Source organism: Schistocerca piceifrons, chromosome 9, assembly GCF_021461385.2.
Source record: "Schistocerca piceifrons isolate TAMUIC-IGC-003096 chromosome 9, iqSchPice1.1, whole genome shotgun sequence".
NCBI lineage: Eukaryota > Metazoa > Arthropoda > Insecta > Orthoptera > Acrididae > Schistocerca > Schistocerca piceifrons.
Window position 1 is genome coordinate 218,223,986 of NC_060146.1, and position 24,414 is coordinate 218,248,399.

The 24,414-nt window shown below is 45.2% G+C and overlaps 1 protein-coding gene across 1 annotated transcript in view; it reads right to left on the reverse strand.

Moving 5' to 3' along the window:
* LOC124717082 (4-coumarate--CoA ligase-like) overlaps window positions 1-24,414 on the reverse strand; it is a 110,576-nt gene that overhangs the window by 43,618 nt on the left and 42,544 nt on the right. The window contains exon 4 of the mRNA XM_047243779.1: window positions 16,448-16,834. Within this exon, the coding sequence (XP_047099735.1) occupies window positions 16,448-16,834 (387 nt within the window). The remainder of the gene's footprint in view (window positions 1-16,447; window positions 16,835-24,414) is intronic.

A 24,414-nucleotide genomic window follows, 5' to 3' on the forward strand; every position in this document is an offset into this window, starting at 1 on the left:
CAGCTGTTGACTCAGGGATCGAGACGTGGCTGCACGATTCGTTACAGCCATGCGGATAAGATGCCTGTCATCTCGACTGCTAGTGATACGAGGCCGTTGGGATCCGGCGCGGCGTTCTGCGTTACCCCCCTGAACCCACCGATTCTGCAAACAGTTGTTGGATCTCGACAGACGCGAGCAGCAAAGTCGCGATACGATAAACCGCAATCGCGACAGACTACAATCCGACTTTTATCAAAGTCTGAAACGTGATGGTACTCATTTCTCCTCCTTACACGAGGCACCACAACAACGTTTCACCAGGCAACGTCGGTCCACTGCTGTTTGTGTATGAGAAATCGGTTGGAAACTTTCCTCACGTCAGCACGTTGTAGGTGTCGCCACCGGCGCCAACCTTGTGTGAATGCTGTGAAAAGCTAATCATTTGCATATCACAGCATCTTCTTCCTGTCGGTTAAATTTCGCGTCTGTAGCACGTCATCTTTGTGGTGTAGCAATTTTAATGGCCAGTAGTGTATTTTGCTTGGCATGCTGTAGCCGGTGAGACTCAGCTTCCTTCCTGTTTGAGAACATTACGAGGTGTGTGGGAAAAGTAATGAGATGACAGCACTCTGAGCGATCTGGCAACGGTGTGTTGTTCTACCTGTGTAGACTGGGGTGTTCATCTCTTGCAGCTGCTCAGTCCAAGTTTCAGATCCGTACAGCCATCATGTGATTTTTGAGAGCGCCATCAGTGAAATTTTTTGTTGTTGTGAGGTATGAAACTGAAACAACGGAATTTAGAGCGACTTCGTGCCATGAAGGTCTGTGTTAAACTTGGGGAATCCTCGAGTGTGACCTTTGAAAAGTTGAAACAGGCCTATGGGGAACATTGTTTATGATAAACACTGACACGCCAGAGAAACTGGAATAGGCGTGCATATTCAAGTACAGAGCTATGTAAACAGGCAGAATGCGGCGCTGCGGTCAGAAACGCGTATATAAGATAACAAGGGTCTGGCGCTGCTGTTAGATCGGTTACTGCTGCTAGAATGGCAGATTACCAAGATTTAGGTGAGTCTGAACGTGGTGTAATAACTGGCACACGAGCGATGAGACACAACATCTCCGAGGCAGCGATGAAGCAGGGATTTTCCCATACCACCATTTCACAGGTGTACAGTGAATATCAGGAATCTGGTGAAACATCAAATCTCCGACATCGTTGTTGCCGGAAAAAGCTCCTGCCAGAACGGGACCAACGAAAACTGAAGAGATCGTTCACATCCAGATCTACATCTACGTGATTATTCTGCTATTCACAATAAAGTGCCTGGTAGAGGGTTCAATGAACCACCTTCAAGCTGTCTCTCTACCGTTCCACTCTCGAACGGCACGCGGGAAAAACGAGCACTTAAATTTTTCTGTGCGAACCTTATTTCTCTCATTTTATCGTGGTGATCATTTCTCCCTATGTAGGCGGGTGCCAACAGAATGTTTTCGCAATCGGAGGAGAAAACTGGTGATTGAAATTTCATGAGAAGATCCCGTCGCAACGAAAAACGCCTTTTTTTTTAGTGATTGCCACCCCAGTTCACGTATCATGTCTGTGACACTATCTCCCCTACTTCGCTAAAATACGAAACGAGCTGCCCTTCTACGAACTTTTTTCAAGTCATCCGTCAGTCCCACCTGATGCGGATCCCACACCGCACAGCAGTACTCCAGAATAGGGCGGACAAACGTGGTGTAAGCAGTCTCTTTTAGTAGACCTGTTGCACCTTCTAAGTGTTCTGCCAATAAATCGCAGTCTTTTGTTTGCTCTACCCACAACATTATCTATGTAATCGTTCCAAATTAGGTTATTCGTAATTTCAATCCCCAAGTAAGCCTTCAGATTTGTGTGACTTATCGCGTAAACTAAATTTAGCTGATTTCTTTTAGTACTCATGTGAATAACTTCACACTTTTCCTTATTCAGGGTAAATTGCCACTTTTCGCACCATACAGATATCTTATCTAAATCATTTTGCAAGTCGTTTTGATCATATGAGTTTACAAGACGGTAAATGACAGCATCATCTGCAAACAATCTAAGATGGCTACTCAGATTGTCTCCTATGTCGTTAATATAGATCAGGAACAATAGAGGGCCTATAACACTTCCTTGGGGAACGCCTGATATTACTTCTGTTTTACTCGATGACTTTCCGTCTCTTACTACGAACTGTGACCTTTCTGACAGGAAATCACGAATCCAGTCGCACAACTGAGGCGTTACTCCGTAGGCACGCAGTTTGGTTAGAAGACGCTTGTGAGGAACGGTGTCGAAAGCCTTCTGGAAATCTAAAAATATGGAATCAATTTGACGTCCCCTGTCAATAGCACTTATTACTTCATGAGTATAAAGAGCTAGTTGTGTTTCATAAGAACGATATTTTCTGAAACCGTGACAGAAGTGCAACCCTTCCGCAAATTGCTGCAGATTTCAATGCTGGGCCATTAACAAGTGTGAGCGTGCGAACTATTCAACGAAACATCAGCGATATGGGCTTTCGGAGCCGAACGTCCACGCGTGTCCCTTGATGACTGCATGACAGAAAGCTTTACGCCTCGCCTGGGCCCGTCAACACCGACATCGGACTGTTGATGACTGGAAACATGTTGCTTAGTCGGACGAGTCTCGTTTCAAATTGCATCGAGTGGATGGACGGAATTCATGGACCCTGCATGTCAGCAGGGACTGTTCAAGCTGGCGGAGGCTCTGTGATGGTGTGGGGCGTGTGCAGTTGGAGTGATATGGGACCCCTGATACATGTAGATACGACTCTGACAGGTGAAACATACGTAAGCACCCTATCTGATCACCTGCATTGATTCATTTCCATTGTGCATTCCGACGGGCTTGGGCAATTCCAGCAGGACAATGTAACACCCCATACGTCCAGAATTGCTACAGAGTGGCTCGAGATACGCTCTTCTTAGTCCGCTGGCCACAAAACTGCCCAGACATGAACATTATTGAGCATGTCAGGGATGCCTTTCAACGTGCTGCTCAGAAGAGATCTGTAACCTCTCGTGCTTTTACGGATTTATGGCCAGCCCTGCAGGATTCATGGCTCAGTTCCCTCCAGCACTACTTCAGACATTAGTCGACTCCACGCCACGTCGGGTTGCTGCAGTTGTGCGTGCTCGCGCGGGCCCTATACGGTACCAGCTTCTTTGACTCTTCAGTGTATATTGGCCACAACGTCTTGGTACATGCAGCATCTGTTTGGTTATGAGTTACATTTTTTCACATGGCTTATGAAGCCTTGGCAGCATGGCACCTCTTGCTGCATTTGTCGCAAGTACATCTAGCTGCTGAGGCTGGAGCAGCGGTAGCACTGCGAAACTTTTCTGCCTTAATGTATCTAACAAGCGTCCATCATACTTCGACTTTGCAGATGGTATATCATTACGTTACTCTGATCTCAGGCTAGCCCGAGCCTCCCACCTGTCGGTGTTGATGCCAAAGCTCTCCATAACTCATTTACAGGAGTCCTTGGACTTCAATACAGGACATTCCAAGAGTCTTTTGGCTGTAGAAATCTCTCCAAGCACCACCCCACGTGGTAATCTCTCAGGACCCATACGGTAGACGTGACCCAGCCAGCAGAGTCGTCTGTGCTTCAAGGCAGCTGAAATGCTGCTGCAGTTAGTTTTAGGCAGTATTGCCCGATATCAAGAGCACAAGTTTTTTGCTGGGACAAGTCACTTTTGGAAGGCGGAGAATGCGTTAACGATGAACCTTGCTCAGGGAAACCTTCAACTTCAAAAACCGACGACAATGTCTAACGTGAGCGTGCTGTTGTTGAGGTTGTTCCCCCAGGGCAAACTGTCAGTCAAGTGTTTCACAAGGCTCAGGAAAACGCTGACTCCAGTGAGACACGACGATTGCATCTAGACAATGCCCCATGTCACACAGACAGTTCTGCCATGGAATTTCTGGCCCCACAAGGCATTCCTCTTTACCCACAGCCCCCCTCCCCCGCTGTTTGGAGCTACGTCGCTATAGTTCTATTTGGTAATCACGTTTCTGTAATTAACACAGCTATTAAAAGAGGCTATATGTCGCTTCCTGAAGCCTTTTCGAAAATTACAGGGCTATTACAAATGATTGAAGCGATTTCATAAATTCACTGTAGCTCCATTCATTGACATATGGTCACGACACACTACAGATACGTAGAAAAACTCATAAAGTTTTGTTCGGCTGAAGCCGCACTTCAGGTTTCTGCCGCCAGAGCGCTCGAGAGCGCAGTGAGACAAAATGGCGACAGGAGCCGAGAAAGCGTATGTCGTGCTTGAAATGCACTCACATCAGTCAGTCATAACAGTGCAACGACACTTCAGGACGAAGTTCAACAAAGATCCACCAACTGCTAACTCCATTCGGCGATGGTATGCGCAGTTTAAAGCTTCTGGATGCCTCTGTAAGGGGAAATCAACGGGTCGGCCTGCAGTGAGCGAAGAAACGGTTGAACGCGTGCGGGCAAGTTTCACGCGTAGCCCGCGAAAGTCGACGAATAAAGCAAGCAGGGAGCTAAACGTACCGCAGCCGACGATTTGGAAAATCTTACGGAAAAGGCTAAAGCAGAAGCCTTACCGTTTACAATTGCTACAAGCCCTGACACCCGATGACAAAGTCAAACGCTTTGAATTTTCGGCGCGGTTGCAACAGCTCATGGAAGAAGATGCGTTCGAAACTTGTTTTCAGTGATGAAGCAACATTTTTTCTTAATGCTGAAGTGAACAGACACAATGTGCGAATCTGGGCGGTAGAGAATCCTCACGCATTCGTGCAGCAAATTCGCAATTCACCAAAAGTTAATGTGTTTTGTGCAATCTCACGGTTTAAAGTTTACGGCCCCTTTTTCTTCTGTGAAAAAAACGTTACAGGACACGTGTATCTGGACATGCTGGAAAATTAGCTCATGCCACAACTGGAGACCGACAGCGCCGACTTCATCTTTCAACAGGATGGTGCTCCACCACACTTCCATCATGATGTTCGGCATTTCTTAAACAGGAGACTGGAAAACCGATGGATCGGTCGTGGTGGAGATCATGATCAGCAATTCATGTCATGGCCTCCACGCTCTCCCGATTTAACCCCATGCGATTTCTTTCTGTGGGGTTATGTGAAAGATTCAGTGTTTAAACCTCCTCTACCAAGAAACGTGCCAGAACTGCGAGCTCGCATCAACGATGCTTTCGAACTCATTGATGGGGACATGCTGCGCCGAGTGTGGGAGGAACTTGATTATCGGCTTGATGTCTGCCGAATCACTAAAGGGGCACATATCGAACATTTTTGAATGCCTAAAAAAACTTTTTGAGTCTTTGTATGTGTGTGCAAAGCATTGTGAAAATATCTCAAATAATAAAGTTATTGTAGAGCTGTGAAATCGCTTCAATCATTTGTAATAACCCTGTATTTGGACGAAAATAAAATTATGATGTTAAACCGTTCAGGAAATATCAGAGATGAGTAGCTTAGGTGACTCACGCTATTTAGGATTTAGGCTACACAAACAAAGGCGACCTATTGTCCAACACCTCATAGTTTCTTAGCAGTTAAGTATCTAAAAACGTCATATCGAGGTGAGATGTCTGGCAAATTAGCTGGGCTGCTCAAAAACACAAACGTACAAGTAAGTTGAGTACCTCTAACAAACTAAGTAAACGGCTTGTACGCAACATAAAGCCCATATGAACAAATCTGGTTACAACTGCCATCTGCGAAATCACCTGCAGACAGAGCACAAAATTTTACGGAGGGCATTCGATAAGTAATGCAACACATTTTTTTTCTGAAAGCAGTTTGGTTTTTGTTCGGGATTCCAACACGCCATATTATTGCCCACTCTTCTGGCTACAAAATCCTGTTTTTCAAAGTAATCTCCGTTCAATGCGACCTCACCTTACTGGCAGGACCTGTAAGCTCGCACGGTATCAGTCTAGTGGTCGACGTCGGAGACAGTATCTCGCTGCATCAGTAACCTCCCCACCATCCACGTAGTGCTTCCCTCAGAGTGTATCCTTTATTGGGCCAAACAGATGGATGTCGGAGGGCGCGAGACCCGGGCTGTTTGGTGGACGAGGAAGAACAGTCCAGTGAAGTTTTGTGAACTTCTCTCGAGTGTTCAGCCTGGTGTGAGGCCTTCCGTTGTCGTCTGAGGGTGTGGCTTTGAGTTTTTTCTTCGGAGGAGAGGTATAGCCTGTCTGTAAACTGAAGAGCGAGCAACGCTTTTGGTGGGGGAAGTGGCCTTTACCGGAAGACCGCTGCCACGGGCCCTCAGGGGCACCCAAAATCTGTTGCCCCTTACCTGTCTGGTGGCGTAGATCGGCGTACGGTGATATACGTCGTTTCTGTTCGTGGGATCTTAGTTGCCAGTGTCAGTCAGTTAACTTTGTATACTTACTGATATGCTCGATATCCGGAGGTTATGGATAATCGTCTAGCATTGCAAGAAAATGTGTAGAATACGAAGAAGAGGAGGTATTTGCGGAGTAACGAGCGTTCAATCGTCTCTAATGTTATTGCAGCGTGTATTGAAGAGGCGACCCAAAAAGAACTATAACTATAATAACATTACCAGTCCGAACCAAAGGGCGGCAATTTATGCTAACGTCAGCCTCGCGCAATAGAACGCATAATGAAGGAACGTGAAAATAAGTCGCATGGTTTACTGGAATCACCACGAAGGAAAACTAATAATTTTGGTAGAAAACCCAATCATATAAAACATTTGATGCTTATGGAACCCTAAATTTCTATCTCGGTCACTATTCACCTGATTCTAAGACAAATTGCTTAAAACATGTGCCCAATAGCTATTCCAAAGACTGCTGAAGTTTTCTTCGAAACATGTACACCGATTCTGGATTTCTAAGCAAAAAGCTTGTCCTACGAGGTGCGTTCACATATTAATTTCTATTTTTTGGTAACAACTTTATTTGTTAATCTACAGCAATGTTATCCTCTTCAAAATATTCCTCATTACATACTGTACACTTATGCCAGTGCTTTTTCCAATTCCCGAAACACTTTACGAACTCTTTCTTCGGGACAGTTTATAGGTCTCTTAACTGTGTATTTTTAATCTCATCCATGCTTGTAAAACCGCTGTCCTTTAAGGCCTGCTTTGAAATTTTTGTACCACTTGTATGCCCTTGGTTTACTCATAACAGGTTCACCAAAAGCAATATTTAACATTTCTAAAAAATTCATACACTTTATTGCATTCTTATAACAAAATTTAATGCAGGTTCTCTAATCTGTTTTTATACAAAACAAATATTCGTTGATGCTACCACATGTAACCTTTTTGACAGCTGACAACAGAGTAAATACCCAATACGCATAACATTGCACACATATTTTTGAGACATATTTACAAAGACAGTGATAAAAAAGTAGTACAAATCGGACTACTTTTTAAACTCTCTTCGTGTTGCAAGATTTGTTAAATTTCAATGCAGTTGGGTTGGGGTTTTGTTGTTTGGGGGAGGAGACCAGACAGCGAGGTCATTGGTTTCATCGGATTGGGGAAGGACGGGGAAGCAATCGCAATCGCGACAGGCTACAATCCGACCTTTATCAAAGTCGGAAACGTGATGGTACGCATTTCTCCTACTTACACGAGGCATCACAACAGCGTTTCACCAGGCAACGCCGGTCAACTGCTGTTTGTGTATGAGAAATCGGTTGGAAACGTTCCTCATGTCAGCACGTTGTAGGTGTCGGCACCGGCGCCAACCTTGTGTGAATGTTCTGAAAACCTAACCATTTGCATATCACAGCATCTTCTTCTTGTTGGTTAAATTTCGCGTCTGTAGCACGTCATCTTCGTGGTGTAGCAATTTTAATGGCCAGTAGTGTATGTCAGTACTTCCAAGTTGAGGTGGAGCACCCAGCTCAACGACCTCTTTGTCCAATCCAGGTATTTACAAGACTTTTGTAAAACGTACCACCCAATAGCAATATTCTCTACTACACAAACAAGCCGCTAACGTTATTTCAGTTTCCCGCTAACGTTCAGGTTTGGCAGATTATAGTCTATGTAACTCAGTGTGTTTGACTGTATGACGAACCATTGTTCAAGAATTATTACATATTCAAAAATCGAAAATCGTATAAGTTCATAAACATCACGCCGTAATGCTTAATGCCTGTATGTAATATTTTTTCGTAGTTCTGCTCGCCATATGAGCACTATATAATGTATTTATTTAATCAAGTAACTGCTTTGGCAGAAAAATAAAAAATTGAGCATATACTCGGTGATAAAGGCCTGCATATAGAAGTATGCAGCAACATCCGTCTCTTAGAAGTAGCTGTACTGTGCTCCAAACACATCTTCATAACTTTCCAGCACGTGTAGCCGTCTCACTCACGCAGCCACTGGTGGGGGAAGAGCGATTGTGCTCACGGAGCGCAAATGTTGGCCAGGCCTGCTGTAGACGTTAAAAGTGCGAGGAACGCTGCTAAAACTTTTCTTTAGTAATGGTAGCTTATTTAAAACGGATTCAGCAGAATGCAGCACGCACTCCTGCGCCAGAGTCAAGCACATGGGATTCACATGCAGATTGGATTTGTGCCTAGTGTTAAGTCAGTAAAAGCTCCTAATTCTTAGGAATAAGCTCGTGTTGTTAACAACAAACGACGTTAAAGGAGATATATATTGAGAGGCTAATGTCAAAACTCCCAGATACCTGAATGCGGTTCGACAAGAGGTTCTCGAATGTACAACACATTTTGTTCGAGCTGCCTGTTTCGCAGCCAGTAATTCCCTTTGTGACAGGGAAGACTTAGGCCAGAGCGTAATGTCATATGTCATAAGCGAGTGAAATTAAGCAAAGAAGATTTATTTTCGTCCTAACCTATTACTTACAGGGCAACGGCCTTGCCGCAGTGGAAACGCTGGTTCCCGTCAGATCAACGAGGTTAAGCGCAGTCGGGCGTGGCCGGCACTTGGATGGGTGACCGTTCGGGCTGCCATGCGCTGTTGCCATTTTTAGGGATGCACTCAGCCTCGTGATGCCAATAGAGGAGCTACTCGACTGAATAATAGCGGTTCCGGTCAAAGAAACCCATCATAACGACCGGGAGAGCGGTGTGCTGTCCACACGCCCCTCCTGTCCTCATCCTCAGCTGAGGATGACACGGCGGTCGGCCACTTGTGGCCTAAAGACGGAGTGCTATTACTTATAGCAAATACTTTTCTAACGGTAAATACTGCACCATTCAGTTCTTGTACAGCATCCCGAATATGGGCTTTACATGACATCTTACCACCTACATTATCGCGTAGGAATTTTAATTGTTCACAGTCACTAATCGTATGCCCATTCTGTGTAATCAAGATGACGGTTTAGTTGAACTGTATCTTAGAAACTGCGGAAATTGACTCTTATTGTGATTTAGCATCACTTTATTTTCTACAAATCGTGATTGCATCTCCAGAACTGCACTGTTTTATAGATTCCCTATGTTTATTTCAACATCCTTCACTGCTGAGCTAGTGTCACCAGCAAACAGAAATATTCTAGACTCAACAGTCATATTAGAAGGCACAAAGAAGCTGTTGCCACAGCACAAAAAGCGTCTGACTATATGGAGAATTGATGTAAACATGTCAGTAAAGATTACACACAAAGAGAATCTACTTCTTCGTTTTGATAGGCCGTTACAGGTTAATTTATTATAAGGATGTAAGTGACCTTCGCATGATTTGTTACTGCGAAGTACACTGTTGGGCATTAAAATTGCTACACCACGAAGATGTGCTACAGACGCGAAATTTAACCGACAGCAAGAAGATGCTGTGATATGCAAATCATTAGCTTTTCAGAGCATTCACACAAGGTTGGTGCCGGTGGCGACACCTACAACGTGCTGTCATGAGGTAAGTTTCCAACCGATTTCTCATACACAAACAGCAGCTGACTGGCGTTGCCTGGTGAAACGTTGTTGTGATGCCTCGTGTAAGGAGGAGAAATGCGTACCATCACGTTTCCGACTTTGATAAAGGTCGGATTGTAGCCTATCGCGATTGCGGTTTATCGTATCGCTCCATTGCTGCGCCGGCCGTGGTGGCCGTGCGGTTCTGGCGCTGCAGTCCGGAACCGCGGGACTGCTACGGTCGCAGGTTCGAATGCTGCCTCGGGCATGGGTGTGTGTGATGTCCTTAGGTTAGTTAGGTTTAATTAGTTCTAAGTTCTAGGGGACTTATGACCTAAGATGTTGAGTCCCATAGTGCTTAGAGCCATTTGAACCAGTTGACATTGCTGCTCGCGTCGGTCCAGATCCAATGACTGTTAGAAAAATATGGAATCGGTGGGTTCAGGAGGGCAATATGGAACGCCGCGCTGGATCCCAACGGCCTCGTATCACTAGGAGTTGAAATGATAGGCATCTTACCCGCATGGCTGTAACGGATCGTGCAGCCACGTCTCGATCCCTGAGTCTACAGATGGGGACGTTTGCAAGACAAAAACTATCTGCACGAACAGTTCGAGGACGTTTGCAGCAGCATGGACTATCAGCTCGGAGACCGTGGCTGCGGTTACCCTTGTCGCTGCATCACAGACAGGAGCACCCGCGATGGTGTTCTCAACGACGAACCTGGGTGCACGAATGGCAAAACGACATTTTTTCGGATGAATCCAGGTTCTCTTTACAGCAACATGATGGTCGCATCCGTGTTTGGCGACATCGCGGAGAACGCACATTGGAAGCATGTATTCGTCATCGCCATACTGGCATTTCACCCGGCGTGATGGTATGGGGTGCCATTGGTTACACGTCTCCGTCACCTCTTGTTCACAATGACGGCATTCTGAACAGTGGACGTTGCATTTCAGATGTGTTACAACGCGTGGCTCTACCCTTCATTCGATCCCTGCGAAACCCTACATTTCAACAGGATAACGCACGACCGCACGTTGCAGGTCCTGTACGGGGCTTTCTGGATACAGAAAACGTTCGACTGCTGCCCTGGCCAGCACATTCTCCAGATCTCTCACCAATTGAAAACGTCTGGTCAATGTTGGCTGAGCAACTGGCTCGTCACAATACGCCAGTCACTACTCTTGATGAACTGTGGTATCGTGTTGAAGCTGCATGGGCATCTGTACCTGTACACGTCATCCAAGCTCTGACTCAATGCCCAGGCGTATCAAGGCCGTTATTACAGCCAGATGTGGTTGTTCTGGACACTGATTTCTCAGGATCTATGCACCCAAATTGCGTGAAAATATAATGACATGTCAGTTCTAGTATAATATATTTGTCCAATGAATACCCGTTTATCATCTGCATTCCTTCTTGGTTTAGCAATTTTAATGACGAGTAGTGTAACACAGCCTGATGAAAGTTCGAATGTACACAGAAAGAACTGCTACAGTATAGTACAGACGGTAACTGAAACAGATACGCAATGAGAGGAAGAGAAATGACGCTTTTATTCAAAGACAATGGCACTGAAGCCACCGCGATTCGTGATTGTCCACTCGACATTAGAAAAGGCACGATATGGTTGTTAGTAGTGTGTGTGACCACCGCAGACGGTAGCGCGTGCTCTTGCTCCCATGCTGGCCACGAGGGTTGGTAAGGACTTCTTGTGATAGGCCGTTCCATTGCTCCACCAGCGGGGTTGAAAAATGCTGGATGGACGTTGGTGCATAAAGAAATAAACGAATAACAAGGTGTTTTGCCTCAAGGCGGATTCCATTTCTGATATTGTTGTTTTTCTATGCAAACACGGACCAAATGGAAGAGTTCCGAGACCAAATTATTGTGGTCGTTGCTACAATACGTCTCTCCAGCATATGCCACACGTGCTCGATAGGGTTTAAGTCGGTGTAATGGGCAGCCCAGTCCATTCACCAAATATCTTCTCCTTCTGGAAGCTCTTCCACATGCGCTGTTCGGTGCGGTCACGAATTTTTATGCATGAAAATGAAGTCAGGGCCATATGCACTGCTGAAAACGCGCACTTGGGGAGGCAGTACAGTGTCCAGTGACGTTGTCCAGTCCGTGAACCGTGTTCAGTATCTTACATTCAACATTATATCTCTGCACATCATAACACCTGGACCACCGAATCGATCACGATCGTCAATTTTTCTGGCTGCATTATGTGCTCCTACCTCTCGCCTAATCTGAATCTGCTGTTAGCTGAGAAGAGCATGCGACCCCACGCCTCTCTGCCCAGTCCCTTATGCTGTTGACACTATCGCAAATCTTTGACCACGGTACACTCACTGATCAATATTATTGTGACACTCTGCGTCTTTTCAGGGTTGCAATCGCCTCACACGTTTTGTGGATGACAGTGTGCCAAATGTTCAAATGTGTGTGAATTCCTGTGGGACCAAACTGCTGAGGTCATCAGTCCCTGGACTTACACACTACTTACACTAATTTAATGCTAAGAACAAACACACACACACACACACACACACACACACACACACACACACACACCACACACACACACTTGCCCGAGGGAGAACTCAACCCTCCAGCAGAAGGGGCCGCGCAGTCCGTGACGTGGCGCCTCAAACTGTGTGGGCACTCTGCGCAGCTGTGCCACCATGCATGACAGTACAGATGGAGGACCTCTCGGATCGGGAGTGTATTCGATGAATGAACTGCCTTGCCCGTGGCCCTGATTTACATTCCATCGAGCTTGTGTGGAATGTGGTGGGGACACATATTGCAGCACACACACATGCACCAGCTCTACTGGCATAAGCCGTCGCCAACACGCTGGTCGGCAAAGATCTATAGTAGGCGCTGGATCAAGTGCACCTATCAGGAGAGAGGCCAAAGATACACTTGCAAGCAACATGCCGCCAACGCCCTCTCCACCGACAGTATTTAGGCCGCCGCTGCTGACCGGAGGGTCAGCCACCAGCACATTCTCCAGTTTGGCGTCCGTCATTAATTGCAGTACAGTTACTGTCCACATCTCAGGCTATGACAGTACTCAGCATTCGAGTGTAGCAAGATTGGTATTGTCTGCAAGGATGACCTTGTACGACAACATATTATTAAAGTTAAGCAGTAGCTATCTGTTCGCGTAAATAAAGAACCATGTTCATCCACGTGAGGATTTGTGTTGCAGAGAAAGGACACCAGCCACCCATAACAACATCCCGTCCCTTCCTTCCTTAAGGTACAAGACACTACACCAACAACCAGCGAACATTTAGCTGCACTGCTGAAGGAATGGAACGCCCTAGCACAACAGCTCCTTACCAACCTTGTGGTCAACATGGGAGCGTATTTCAGAGCACACAGTACCATCCATGCTTATCACGCGCAGTATTGAGAACTGTACACTGCCTTCCGTAATGTCCAAAAATGGTTCAATTGGCTCTGAGCACCATGGGACTCAACTTCTGAGGTCATCAGTCCCCTAGAACTTAGAACTACTTAAACCTAACTAACCTAAGGACATGACACACATCCATGCCCGCGGCAGGATTCGAACCTGCGACCGTAGCGGTCTCGCAGTTCCAGACTGTAGCGCCTAGAACCGCACGGCCACTCCGGCCGGCCCGTAATGTCCAGGTGACCACCGTAAAACACGATGATGTCACTGTAATTGTTGTCTTTGAATACAAGTGTCATTTATGTTCGTCTCATCGTGTATTTTTTTTTCAGTTATCTTCTTTACTGCAGCAGTTTTTTTGTATTCATGGTCGACATGGAGCTCTGTTACTTGGCACGACACATCACGCGAAAGTTACTCTCATCCTTACTTTTTGCGTACCAGTGTCGTTAGGCAGTAAGTTACTTTGCGGTCATGACTGAATAAACGTTTGCAAATACAGGATGAGGCATAATAAAGAGCGATTTTAAAAGGCTGCCAAGTAAAAACACTTCGTTAAATTTTCTTATTTCATAATCTTAAAGTACGTGAAAGGCATTTCCTGAAATAGTAAAACTTCGATTATTTTTTGAAGATAACTCCGGTAAGATGGCGTCCGTTTCGACGCACACTTTCCTCCAGGCGGATCTTGAAGTGACTCGTGGCACTGTGCAGGATTGACAGTGGGATTTGAACAACTTCCTGTCCGATCCGCTCTTTTAGGGCTTCAAATATTCAAGGAGGGTTACCTTGGTAAACATTGCTTTTCGGATAATCCCACAAGAAAAAGTCACATGTTGTGAGGTCCAGTGAACGGGAGGGTCATGCAATATCGCCGTTTCTGGAGATCACATGATTTTGAAACAAACGATTGACAATATTCATAATTACTCGAGCAGTGTGGAAGGGTGCTCCACCTGCTGGAAAAACGTCTCATCGTTCACTTCGCAGTGTGCAAGTTGTGGAGAGAAAAGTTTTCTAACATGTCTGTGTAGCTCTGCGAAGTCACTGTTACAGTATTGCCAAGGCCATCTTCAAAAAAAAATATGGTCCTATGATCCGTAATGAAGACATGGCGCACCACACAGTAACTTTTCCGGAGTGCAATGGTTGCTGATGCAATTCTCTAGGATTAACGCCACTCCAAAATCGAAAGTTCTGCTCGTTGACGCAACTGGAGGGATGGAAGTAGGCTTCATTACTCATCCAGAAACGGTTTACAATGTCCTCATCATGATTAATCATGTCCAAAAATTCTAAGCAGGACTGGGTTCGGCTCACATAATCTGTTTCCTTAAGGGCCTGAACCATTTGGATTTTGTAGGGGTGAAAGTGCAAATCTTTGTGTAAAATTCTTTTTACCAATCTTTTTGAAATCCCAAGCGTAGCGCTTCCCTCAGTGGCAACTCTTACACGTTTGATGTTTTCAGGTGTGCCCACAGTTTTTGGTCTCCCAGTTTTCCTCTTTCTTGTTGACGCCACCTTCTCAAAGTTCTCAACCCACTTTTTAATAACACAGGCACGTGGCACCGGCCGATTCCGATTAATGTTGAACTGGTCGCAGAATGCATGACGTGCTAACAGGTATGAACTAACGTTCTGATAAAATGCTCTGACAGTGTACGTACGATGCCGTGGGGTCCAACGCTCCATTATGGCTAAATGCTATTTAGCGCCAAACGTAACTGACGCTGTTGTTGTGGTCTTCGGTCGTAAGATTGGTTTCATGCAGCTCTCCATGCTACTCTATCCTGTGCGAGCTTCTTCATCTCCCAGTACTTACTGCAACCTACATCCTTCTGAATCTGCTCAGTGAATTCATCTCTTGGTCTACGATTTTTATCTTCCACGCTGCCCTCCAATACTAAATTGGTGATCCCTTGATGCCTCAGAACATGTCCTACCAACTGGTCGCTGCTTGTTGCAAAGTTGTGCCACAAACTCGTCCCCAATTCTGTTCAATACCTCCTCGTTAGTTACGTGATCTACCCATCTAATCTTCTACATCTACATTTATACTCCGCAAGCCACCCAACGGTGTGTGGCGGAGGGCACTTTACGTGCCAAAGTCATTACCTCCCTTTTCTGTTCCAGTCACGTATGGTTCGCGGGAAGAACGACTGTCTGAAAGCCTACGTGCGCGCTCGAATGTCTCTAATTTTACATTCGTGATCTCCTCTGGAGGTATAAGTAGAGGGAAGCAATATATTCGATACCTCATCCAGAAACGCACCCTCTCGAAACCTGGACAGCAAGCTACACCGCGATGCAGAGCGCCTCTCTTGCAGAGTCTGCCACTTGAGTTTGCTAAACATCTCCGTAACGCCATCACGGTTACCAAATAACCCTGTGACGAAACGCGCCGCTCTTTTGGATCTTCTCTATCTCCTCCGTCAACCCGATCTGGTACGGATCCCACACTGATGAGCAATACTCAAGTATAGGTCGAACGAGTTCAGCATTCTTCTGTAGCACCACATTTCGAAAGCTTCTATTCTCTTCTTGTCTAAACTATTTATCGTCCATGTTTCACTTCCATACATGGCTACACTCCATACAAATACTTTGAGAAACGACTTCCTGACACTTAAATCTATACTCGATGTTAACAAATTTCTCTTCTTCAGAAACGCTTTCCTTGCCATTGCCAGTCTACATTTTATATCCTCTCTACTTCGACCATCATCAGTTATTTTGCTCCCCAAATAGCAAAACTCCTTTACTACTTTAAGTGTCTCATTTCCTAATCTAATTCCCTCAGCATCACCCGATTTAATTCGACTACATTCCACTATCCTCGTTTTGCTTTTGTTGATGTTCATCTTGTATCCTCCTTTCAAGACACTGTCCATTCCGTTCAGCTGCTCTTCCAAGTCCTTTGCTGTCTCTGATAACTGAAGCTATCCCCTCCAAATCTCTGCGACGCAGCTTGATTCGTGCGCTTTATAAACTCGCTCGATATTAAGCCTCACCGTGTATTGTAATGAGCGGAATGTAAACACTGTTATGAAAAATTTGATGCAGACTGAAGGTGGACTCACTGGCGTCGACGTCGAGCACCTGCACGCGGGGGTATGCCGTCTGCTGGACGTTGGCGACCAGGTTGCGGTTGGACAGCATGACGCCCTTGGGCAGCCCCGTGGTGCCGCTGGAGTAGGGCAGCAGGAAGAGGTGGTCGCGGCCCGTGCGCTGTGGCCTCAGGGCTCCGTCCAGGCTGGCGTCCCCCACCAGCTGGACGAAGTCCGCCGCCCCCTCTGGAGTGGCTCCTGAGGTAGGCTGGGTGCTGGAGTAGGCCACCCCCACGGTGACCAGCAGCTGTGGCGGTTCCAGGCGCGCCTCCTGGAAGGCGCTGGACAGCGACGGGGCGAGCTCTGGGGTCGTCACAGCCGCAGAGGGCCGGCAGTCTCGCAGTTGGCGGCTCATCTCCCCTGTGGAGCACCGGCATTAGGTCAGCATGCATGCTCAGACATGTACAACTGGCAGCAATAACGTGAAAACAGCTCGTGTGATTTCGGAGAGCGAGCACTGCATCTAGTGCTGAAGCTGTGTGAACGGCTATGACCCCACACAATTGCCTTCATACAGGCTGTCCAGAAAAGAGCTCCCTGATTTCAAAACTAAACATCTCGAAAACAAAGATCGACAGAGGAATGCAGTAAACGGTATGTTTATTGTGAAAGCTGTAAGAAGTTTATACAGCAGTTTGAGATAATAGTTACAAAAGCTGCTAACAGATGGCGCTGTACGCTGTACAGCTCATATCAGCATACATAAGTGAAATAATCGTATGAAAACTATCGTTGCAAACAATCACATCACAATGTTTTCAAAATGTTCACCATTGGCACTACAGGGGTGGCGCAAACGAAGAATGAAATTCGCCATCGCATGTCGTACTGTCTCAACCGAAATGGATTCACATGCCACAGAGATCGCCGATTCGAGCTCGTCCAGCGTGGCGGGATGCTTCGGGTAGACCATGTCTTTCACTGTGCCCCACAAAAAAAAAGTCACGGGGAGTCAAATCCGGCGAATATTGAGGCCAATCCACGCCTGCACCAGTAAATTTGGGATATTCCAAAGCAATGACTCGATTCCCGAAGTATTCCTCAAGAAAGCGAAACACTTGTTCGGTCCGATGTGGTCGGGCTCCATCTTGCATGAACCATTCAGTACCTGGTCGATCCTCTAACGCTTGCTGTGTGGCGGCAAATTGTTCCAAAATTGCAACGTAACGTGCACCAGTGACCGTTTCTCGAATGAAAAAAGGGCCAATAATGCCTCTGCTGCATACTGCAACCCACACAGTAACTTTAGGAGAATACAGGGGTTTCGCTTCGCACCAATATGGCTTTTCGGAACCCCAAAATCGCCAGTTCTGCTTATTCACGTATCCATTCAGGTGGAAGTGTGCTTCATCTGTAAACCAGATGCACCCAACATCAAATCCTTCACTATCAATCATTGTGAGCATCTCATTAGCAAAGGCAACCCTTTGTTGCACAGCTCGTACGGGTATGGCCTGGTGCGTTTGAATTTTGAATGGAAACATGTGTAGGCTCTTTCTCAGTATTTTCTGCGTGCTGGAACGCTTCAAACCAGTCTCAGATGCAATTCTATGGACGGATGACAGTGGACTTCGCTGAATAATTCCAGAAACTGTGGCGATATTTTCAGGCGTAACTGCGGTTTGCTTGCGGCCAACATGCCCGACTAGATCATCAGTTACGCTGCTTGTTCGTTGAAATTTTGCGAAGAGCGTACGAATGGTTTTCCCATCGGGTCCTTTTGGAACATTAAATCGTGCTTGAAAACTTCGCCTTGTTGCCGTGGGACTCTCTTCTAATCTGTGGTACACTAGCACCAGAAAAACGCGTTGTTCAATGGAGTACATGGTTTTTAACTCTTCCTTCGGTACGCTAACCTCCTTTCACGTTTCAATGGCTCTGGGCTTCGATTCTCTATTTATACTATGCATTACGTATGACGATTACAGCGCCATCTGTTAGCAGCTTTTGTAACTATTATTTCAAACTGCTGTATAAACTTCTTTTAGCTTTCACAATAAACATACCGTTTACTGCATTCCTCTGTCGATCTTTGTTCTCGAGATATTTAATTTTGAAATCAGGGAGTCCTTTTCTGGACACCCTGTATGAGGCCTTACTCAGATGTGGGTCCCGGGTTTGGGTTTGAGGGGGGTCACAGTTTGTTGCCATCTCTCCCCTGGTCCATGTATTACTTTACATCATTCCCACTTTTAACGTCGCCCAGATGCCTATGACTTTAACAGTAACATAAAACATGTAAAATGTTTCTAATATGATAGCAACAATTTATTTACATCAGTGGATATGGATAGCTAAAAACAGTGGGGTAGATGGGGTTCCAGGTGGTGATGGAGGCTATAGACATTTCTGGGAATGTAAGGTACAGTTGCAAGTGGTGATGGAGAGTGGAGGTCTTGCTGGAGATGAAGGTGGAGTTGCAGGTGGTGAGGCAGACTTGAGCACATGCTGATGGTGTAAGTGAAGCAGCAGGGGATAAACGAGAGTAGAGCTCATGAGGGTGGTTTAGGCATGATTGCTAGTGGTGATGGGGAGTAGAAGCCATACTGGCGCTGTAGGTGGAGTTGCAGATGGTGTGGCCAGTAGAGCCCCCATGGGTGCTGTAGGCACAGTTCAAAACATGTTCAAATGTGTGTCAAATCTTATGGGACTTAACTGCTAAGCTCATCAGTCCCTAAGCTTACACACTACTTAACCTAAATTACCCTAGGGACAAACACACACACCCATGCCCGAGGGAGGACTCGAACCTCCGCCAGGACCAGCCGCACAGTCCATGACTGCAGCGCCCTAGACCGCTCGGCTAATCCCGCGCGGCAGGCACAGTTCTACATCTACATTTCGTTCATTGAACCACCCTCACAATAATTCTCTATTATTCCAATCCCGAACAGCGTCCAGAGAAAACGAACAGCTATATCTTTCTGTGCGAGCTCTGATTCCATTATTTCATTATGATGATCGTTTCTTGTTACGTATATCGGCGTCAACAAAATATTATCGCATTCGAAGTTGGTGATAGAAATTTTGTGAGAAGATCCCCCTTCAACGAGAAACACCTTTGTTTTAATGATGACCACACCAAGTCCTGTATCATTTATGTGATGTTCTCTGCCGTATTGCTCGATAATGCAAAACATGCCGCTCATCTTTGAACTTTCTCGATGTACTCTGTTAATCCTATCTGGTAAGGGTCCCACATCGCGCAGCAATACTCCAAAACAGAACGGACATGCGAAATGTAGATCTGTTGCATCTTCTAAGTGTTCAGACAATAAGACTCAGTCTTTGGTTCGACTTCCTCACAACATTTTTTATGTGTTCTTTCCAACTGAAGTTGTTCAGAATTGTAATTTTTAGGTATTTCGCCCTCCCCCCATGAACCATGGACCTTGCCGTTGGTGGGGAGGCTTGCGTGCCTCAGCGATACAGATAGCCGTACCGTAGGTGCAACCACAACGGAGGGGTATCTGTTGAGAGGCCAGACAAACGTGTGGTTCCTGAAGAGGGGCAGCAGCCTTTTCAGTAGTTGCAAGGGCAACAGTCTGGATGATTGACTGATCTGGCCTTGTAACAATAACCAAAACGGCCTTGCTGTGCTGGTACTGCGAACGGCTGAAAGCAAGGGGAAACTACAGCCGTAATTTTTCCCGAGGGCATGCAGCTTTACTGTATGATTAAATGATGATGGCGTCCTCTTGGGTAAAATATTCCGGAGGTAAAATAGTCCCCCATTCGGATCTCCGGGCGGGGACTACTCAAGAGGATCTCATTATCAGGAGAAAGAAAACTGGCGTTCTACGGATCGGAGCGTGGAATGTCAGATCCCTTAATTGGGCAGGTAGGTTAGAAAATTTAAACAGGGAAATGGATAGGTTAAAGTTAGATATAGTGGGAATTAGTGAAGTTCGGTGGCAGGAGGAACAAGACTTCTGGTCAGGTGACTACAGGGTTATAAACACAAAATCAAATAGGGGTAATGCAGGAGTAGGTTTAATAATGAATAGGACAATAGGAATGCGGGTAAGCTACTACAAACAGCATAGTGAACGCATTATTGTGGCCAAGATAGATACGAAGCCCACACCTACTACAGTAGTACAAGTTTATATGCCAACTAGCGCTGCAGATGATGAAGAAATTGAAGAAATGTATGATGAAATAAAAGAAATTATTCAGGTAGTGAAGGGAGACGAAAATTTAATAGTCATGGGTGACGAGAATTCGAGTGTAAGAAAAGGGAGAGAAGGAAACGTAGTAGGTGAATATGGATTGGGGCTAAGAAATGAAAGAGGAAGCCGCCTGGTAGAATTTTGCACAGAGCACAACATAATCATAGCTAACACTTGGTTTAAGAACCATGAAAGAAGGTTGTATACATGGAAGAAGCCTGGAGATACTAAAAGGTATCAGATAGATTATATAATGGTAAGACAGAGATTTAGGAACCAGGTTTTAAATTTTAAGACATTTCCAGGGGCAGATGTGGACTCTGACCACAATCTATTGGTTATGACCTGTAAAACTGAAGAAACTGCAAAAAGGTGGGAATAAGGAGATGGGACCTGGATAAACTGAAAGAACCAGAGGTTGTACAGAGTTTCAGGGAGAGCATAAGGGAACAATTGACAGGAATGGGGGAAAGAAATACAGTAGAAGAAGAATGGGTAGCTTTGAGGGATGAAGTAGTGAAGGCAGCAGAGGATCAAGTAGGTAAAAAGACGAGGACTAGTAGAAATCCTTGGGTAACAAAAGAAATATTGAATTTAATTGATGAAAGGAGAAAATATAAAAATGCAGTAAATGAAGCAGGCAAAAAGGAATACAAACGTCTCAAAAATGAGATCGACAGGAAGTGCAAAATGGCTAAGCAGGGATGGCTAGAGGACAAATGTAAGGATGTAGAGGCTTATCTCACTAGGGGGTAAGATAGATACTGCCTACAGGAAAATTAAAGAGACCTTTGGAGATAACATATGAATATCAAGAGCTCAGATGGAAACCCAGTTCTAAGCAAAGAAGGGAAAGCAGAAAGGTGGAAGGAGTATATAGAGGGTCTATACAAGGGCGATGTACTTGAGGACAATATTATGGAAATGGAAGAGGATGTAGATGAAGATGAAATGGGAGATACGATACTGCGTGAAGAGTTTGACAGAGCTCTGAAAGACATGAGTCGAAACAAGGCCCCGAGAGTAGACAACATTCCATTGGAACTACTGACGGCCTTGGGAGAGCCAGTCCTGACAAAACTCTACCATCTGGTGAGCAAGATGTATGAATCAGGCGAAATACCCTCAGACTTCAAGAAGAATATAATAATTCCAATCCCAAAGAAAGCAGGTGTTGACAGATGTGAAAATTACCGAACAATCAGTTTAATAAGCCACAGCTGCAAAATACTAACACGAATTCTTTACAGACGAATGGAAAAACTAGTAGAGGCCGACCTCGGGGAAGATCAGTTTGGATTCCGTAGAATCACTGGAACACGTGAGGCAATACTGACCTTACGACTTATCTTAGAAGAAAGAATAAGGAAAGGCAAACCTACGTTTCTAGCATTTGTAGACTTAGAGAAAGCTTTTGACAATGTTGACTGGAATACTCTCTTTCAAACTCTAAAGGTGGCAGGGGTAAAATACAGGGAGCGAAAGGCTATTTACAATTTGTACAGAAAGCAGATGGCAGTTGTAAGAGTCGAGGGGCATGAAATGGAAGCAGTGGTTGGGAAAGGAGTGAGACAGGGTTGTAGCCTCTCCCCGACGTTATTCAATCTGTATATTGAGCAAGCAGAAAAGGAAACAAAAGAAAAATTCGGAGTAGGTATTAAGATCCATGGAGAAGAAATAAAAACTTTGAGGTTCGCCGATGAAATTGTGATTCTGTCAGAGACAGCAAAGGACTTGGAAGAGCAGTTGAATGGAATGGACAGTGTCTTGAAAGGAGGATATAAGATGAACATCAACAAAAGCAAAACGAGGATAATGCAATGTAGTCGAATTAAGTCGGCTGATGCTGAGGGAATTACATTAGGAAAAGAGACACTTAAAGTAGTAAAGGAGTTTTGCTATTTGGGGAGCAAAATAACTGATGATGGTCGAAGTAGAGAGGATATAAAATGTAGACTGGCAATGGCAAGGAAAGCGTTTCTGAAGAAGAGAAATTTGTTAACAACGAGTATAGATTTAAGTATCAGGAAGTCGTTTCTGAAAGTATTCGTATGGAGTGTAGCCATGTATGGAAGTGAAACATGGACGATAAATAGTTTGGACAAGAAGAGAATAGAAGCTTTCGAAATGTGGTGCTACAGAAGAATGCTGAAGATTAGATGGGTAGATCACATAACTAATGAGGAGGTACTGAATAGAATTGGAGAGAAGAGAAATTTGTGGCACAACTTGACCAGAAGAAGGGATCGGTTGGTAGGACATGTTCTGAGGCATCGAGGGATCACCAATTTAGAATTGGAGGGCAGCGTGGAGCGTAAAAATCGTAGAGGGAGACCAAGAGATGAATACACTAAGCAGATTCAGAAGGATGTAGGTTGCAGTAGGTACTGGGAGATGAAGAGGCTTGCACAGGATAGATTAGCATGGAGAGCTGCATCAAACCAGTCTCAGGACTGAAGACCACAACAACAACACGTATTTCCTTGAATTTACGGCGTTTAGATTCGATTGATTTATAGTGCAACTGAAGTTTAACGGATTCCTTTTAGCACTCATGTGGATGACCTCACACTTATTGAGTGTCAATTGCCAATTTTCGCACCATATGGATATCTTTTCAAAATCATTTTGCAGTTTGTTTTGATCTTCTGATGACTTTACCAGACGATAAACGACAGCCATATTTGCAAACAGTCTAAGACGGCTGCTCAGATTGTCTCCTAAATCGTTTATATAGATAAGGAAGAGCAGATCCTTATAACACTACCTTGGAGAACGGCTGAAATGACTTCCGTTTTACTCAATTTTCCGTTGGTGACTGCGAACTGTGACCTCTCTGACAACGAATCGCCAATCCAATCGCGTAACTGTGACGATATTCCATAAGCACACAATTTGATTAGAAGTAGCTTGTGAGGTACTGTCGAAAGCCTCCTGGAAATCTAAAAATACGGAATCGATTTGAAATACCTTGTCAATAGCACTCAGCACTTCGTGTGAGTATACAGTTTTCACGAGCACGATGTTTCCTATATCCGTGTTGACTGTGTGTCAATAGACCGTTCTCTTTGAGGTGATTCACACAATATATGTTCCAAAACCCTGTTGCATATCGATGTTAATGATATGGGCCTGTAAGCTACAGTCTGGAACCGCGCGACCGCTACGGTCGCAGGTTCGAATCCTGCCTCGGGCATGGATGTGTGTGATGTCCTTAGGTTAGTTAGGTTTAAGTAGTTCTACGTTCTAGGGGACTGATGACCTTAGAAGTTAAGTCCCATAGTGCTCAGAGTCATTTGAACCATTTTTTTGGGCCTGTAATTTAGTAGATTACTGCTACTACCTTTCTTGAATATTAGTGTGACCTGTGCAACTTTTCAGACTTTTGTCCAGGAGAGCGATAGTATATGATTTTTAATTACGGAGCTATTGCGTCAGCACACTCTGAAAGGAACCTAAGTGGTATACAGCCTGGACCGGAAGACTTGCATCTATTAAGTGATTTAAGTTGCTTCACTTCTCCGAGGATATTCACTTCTAATTCAGTTCTCGATTCAAATTCTGGAATCGGAAGGTTGTGTTTATTAACTCTACTGCAGCAGCACTGCCATCGATAGTATTTCCATTGCAGTCGTACAGAGAAGGCACTGATTACGTCTGGTTCAAAATGGTTCTGAGCACTATGGGACTTAACTTCTGAGGTCATCAGTCCCCTAGAACTTAGAACTAATTAAACCTAACTAACCTAAGGACATCACACACATCCAT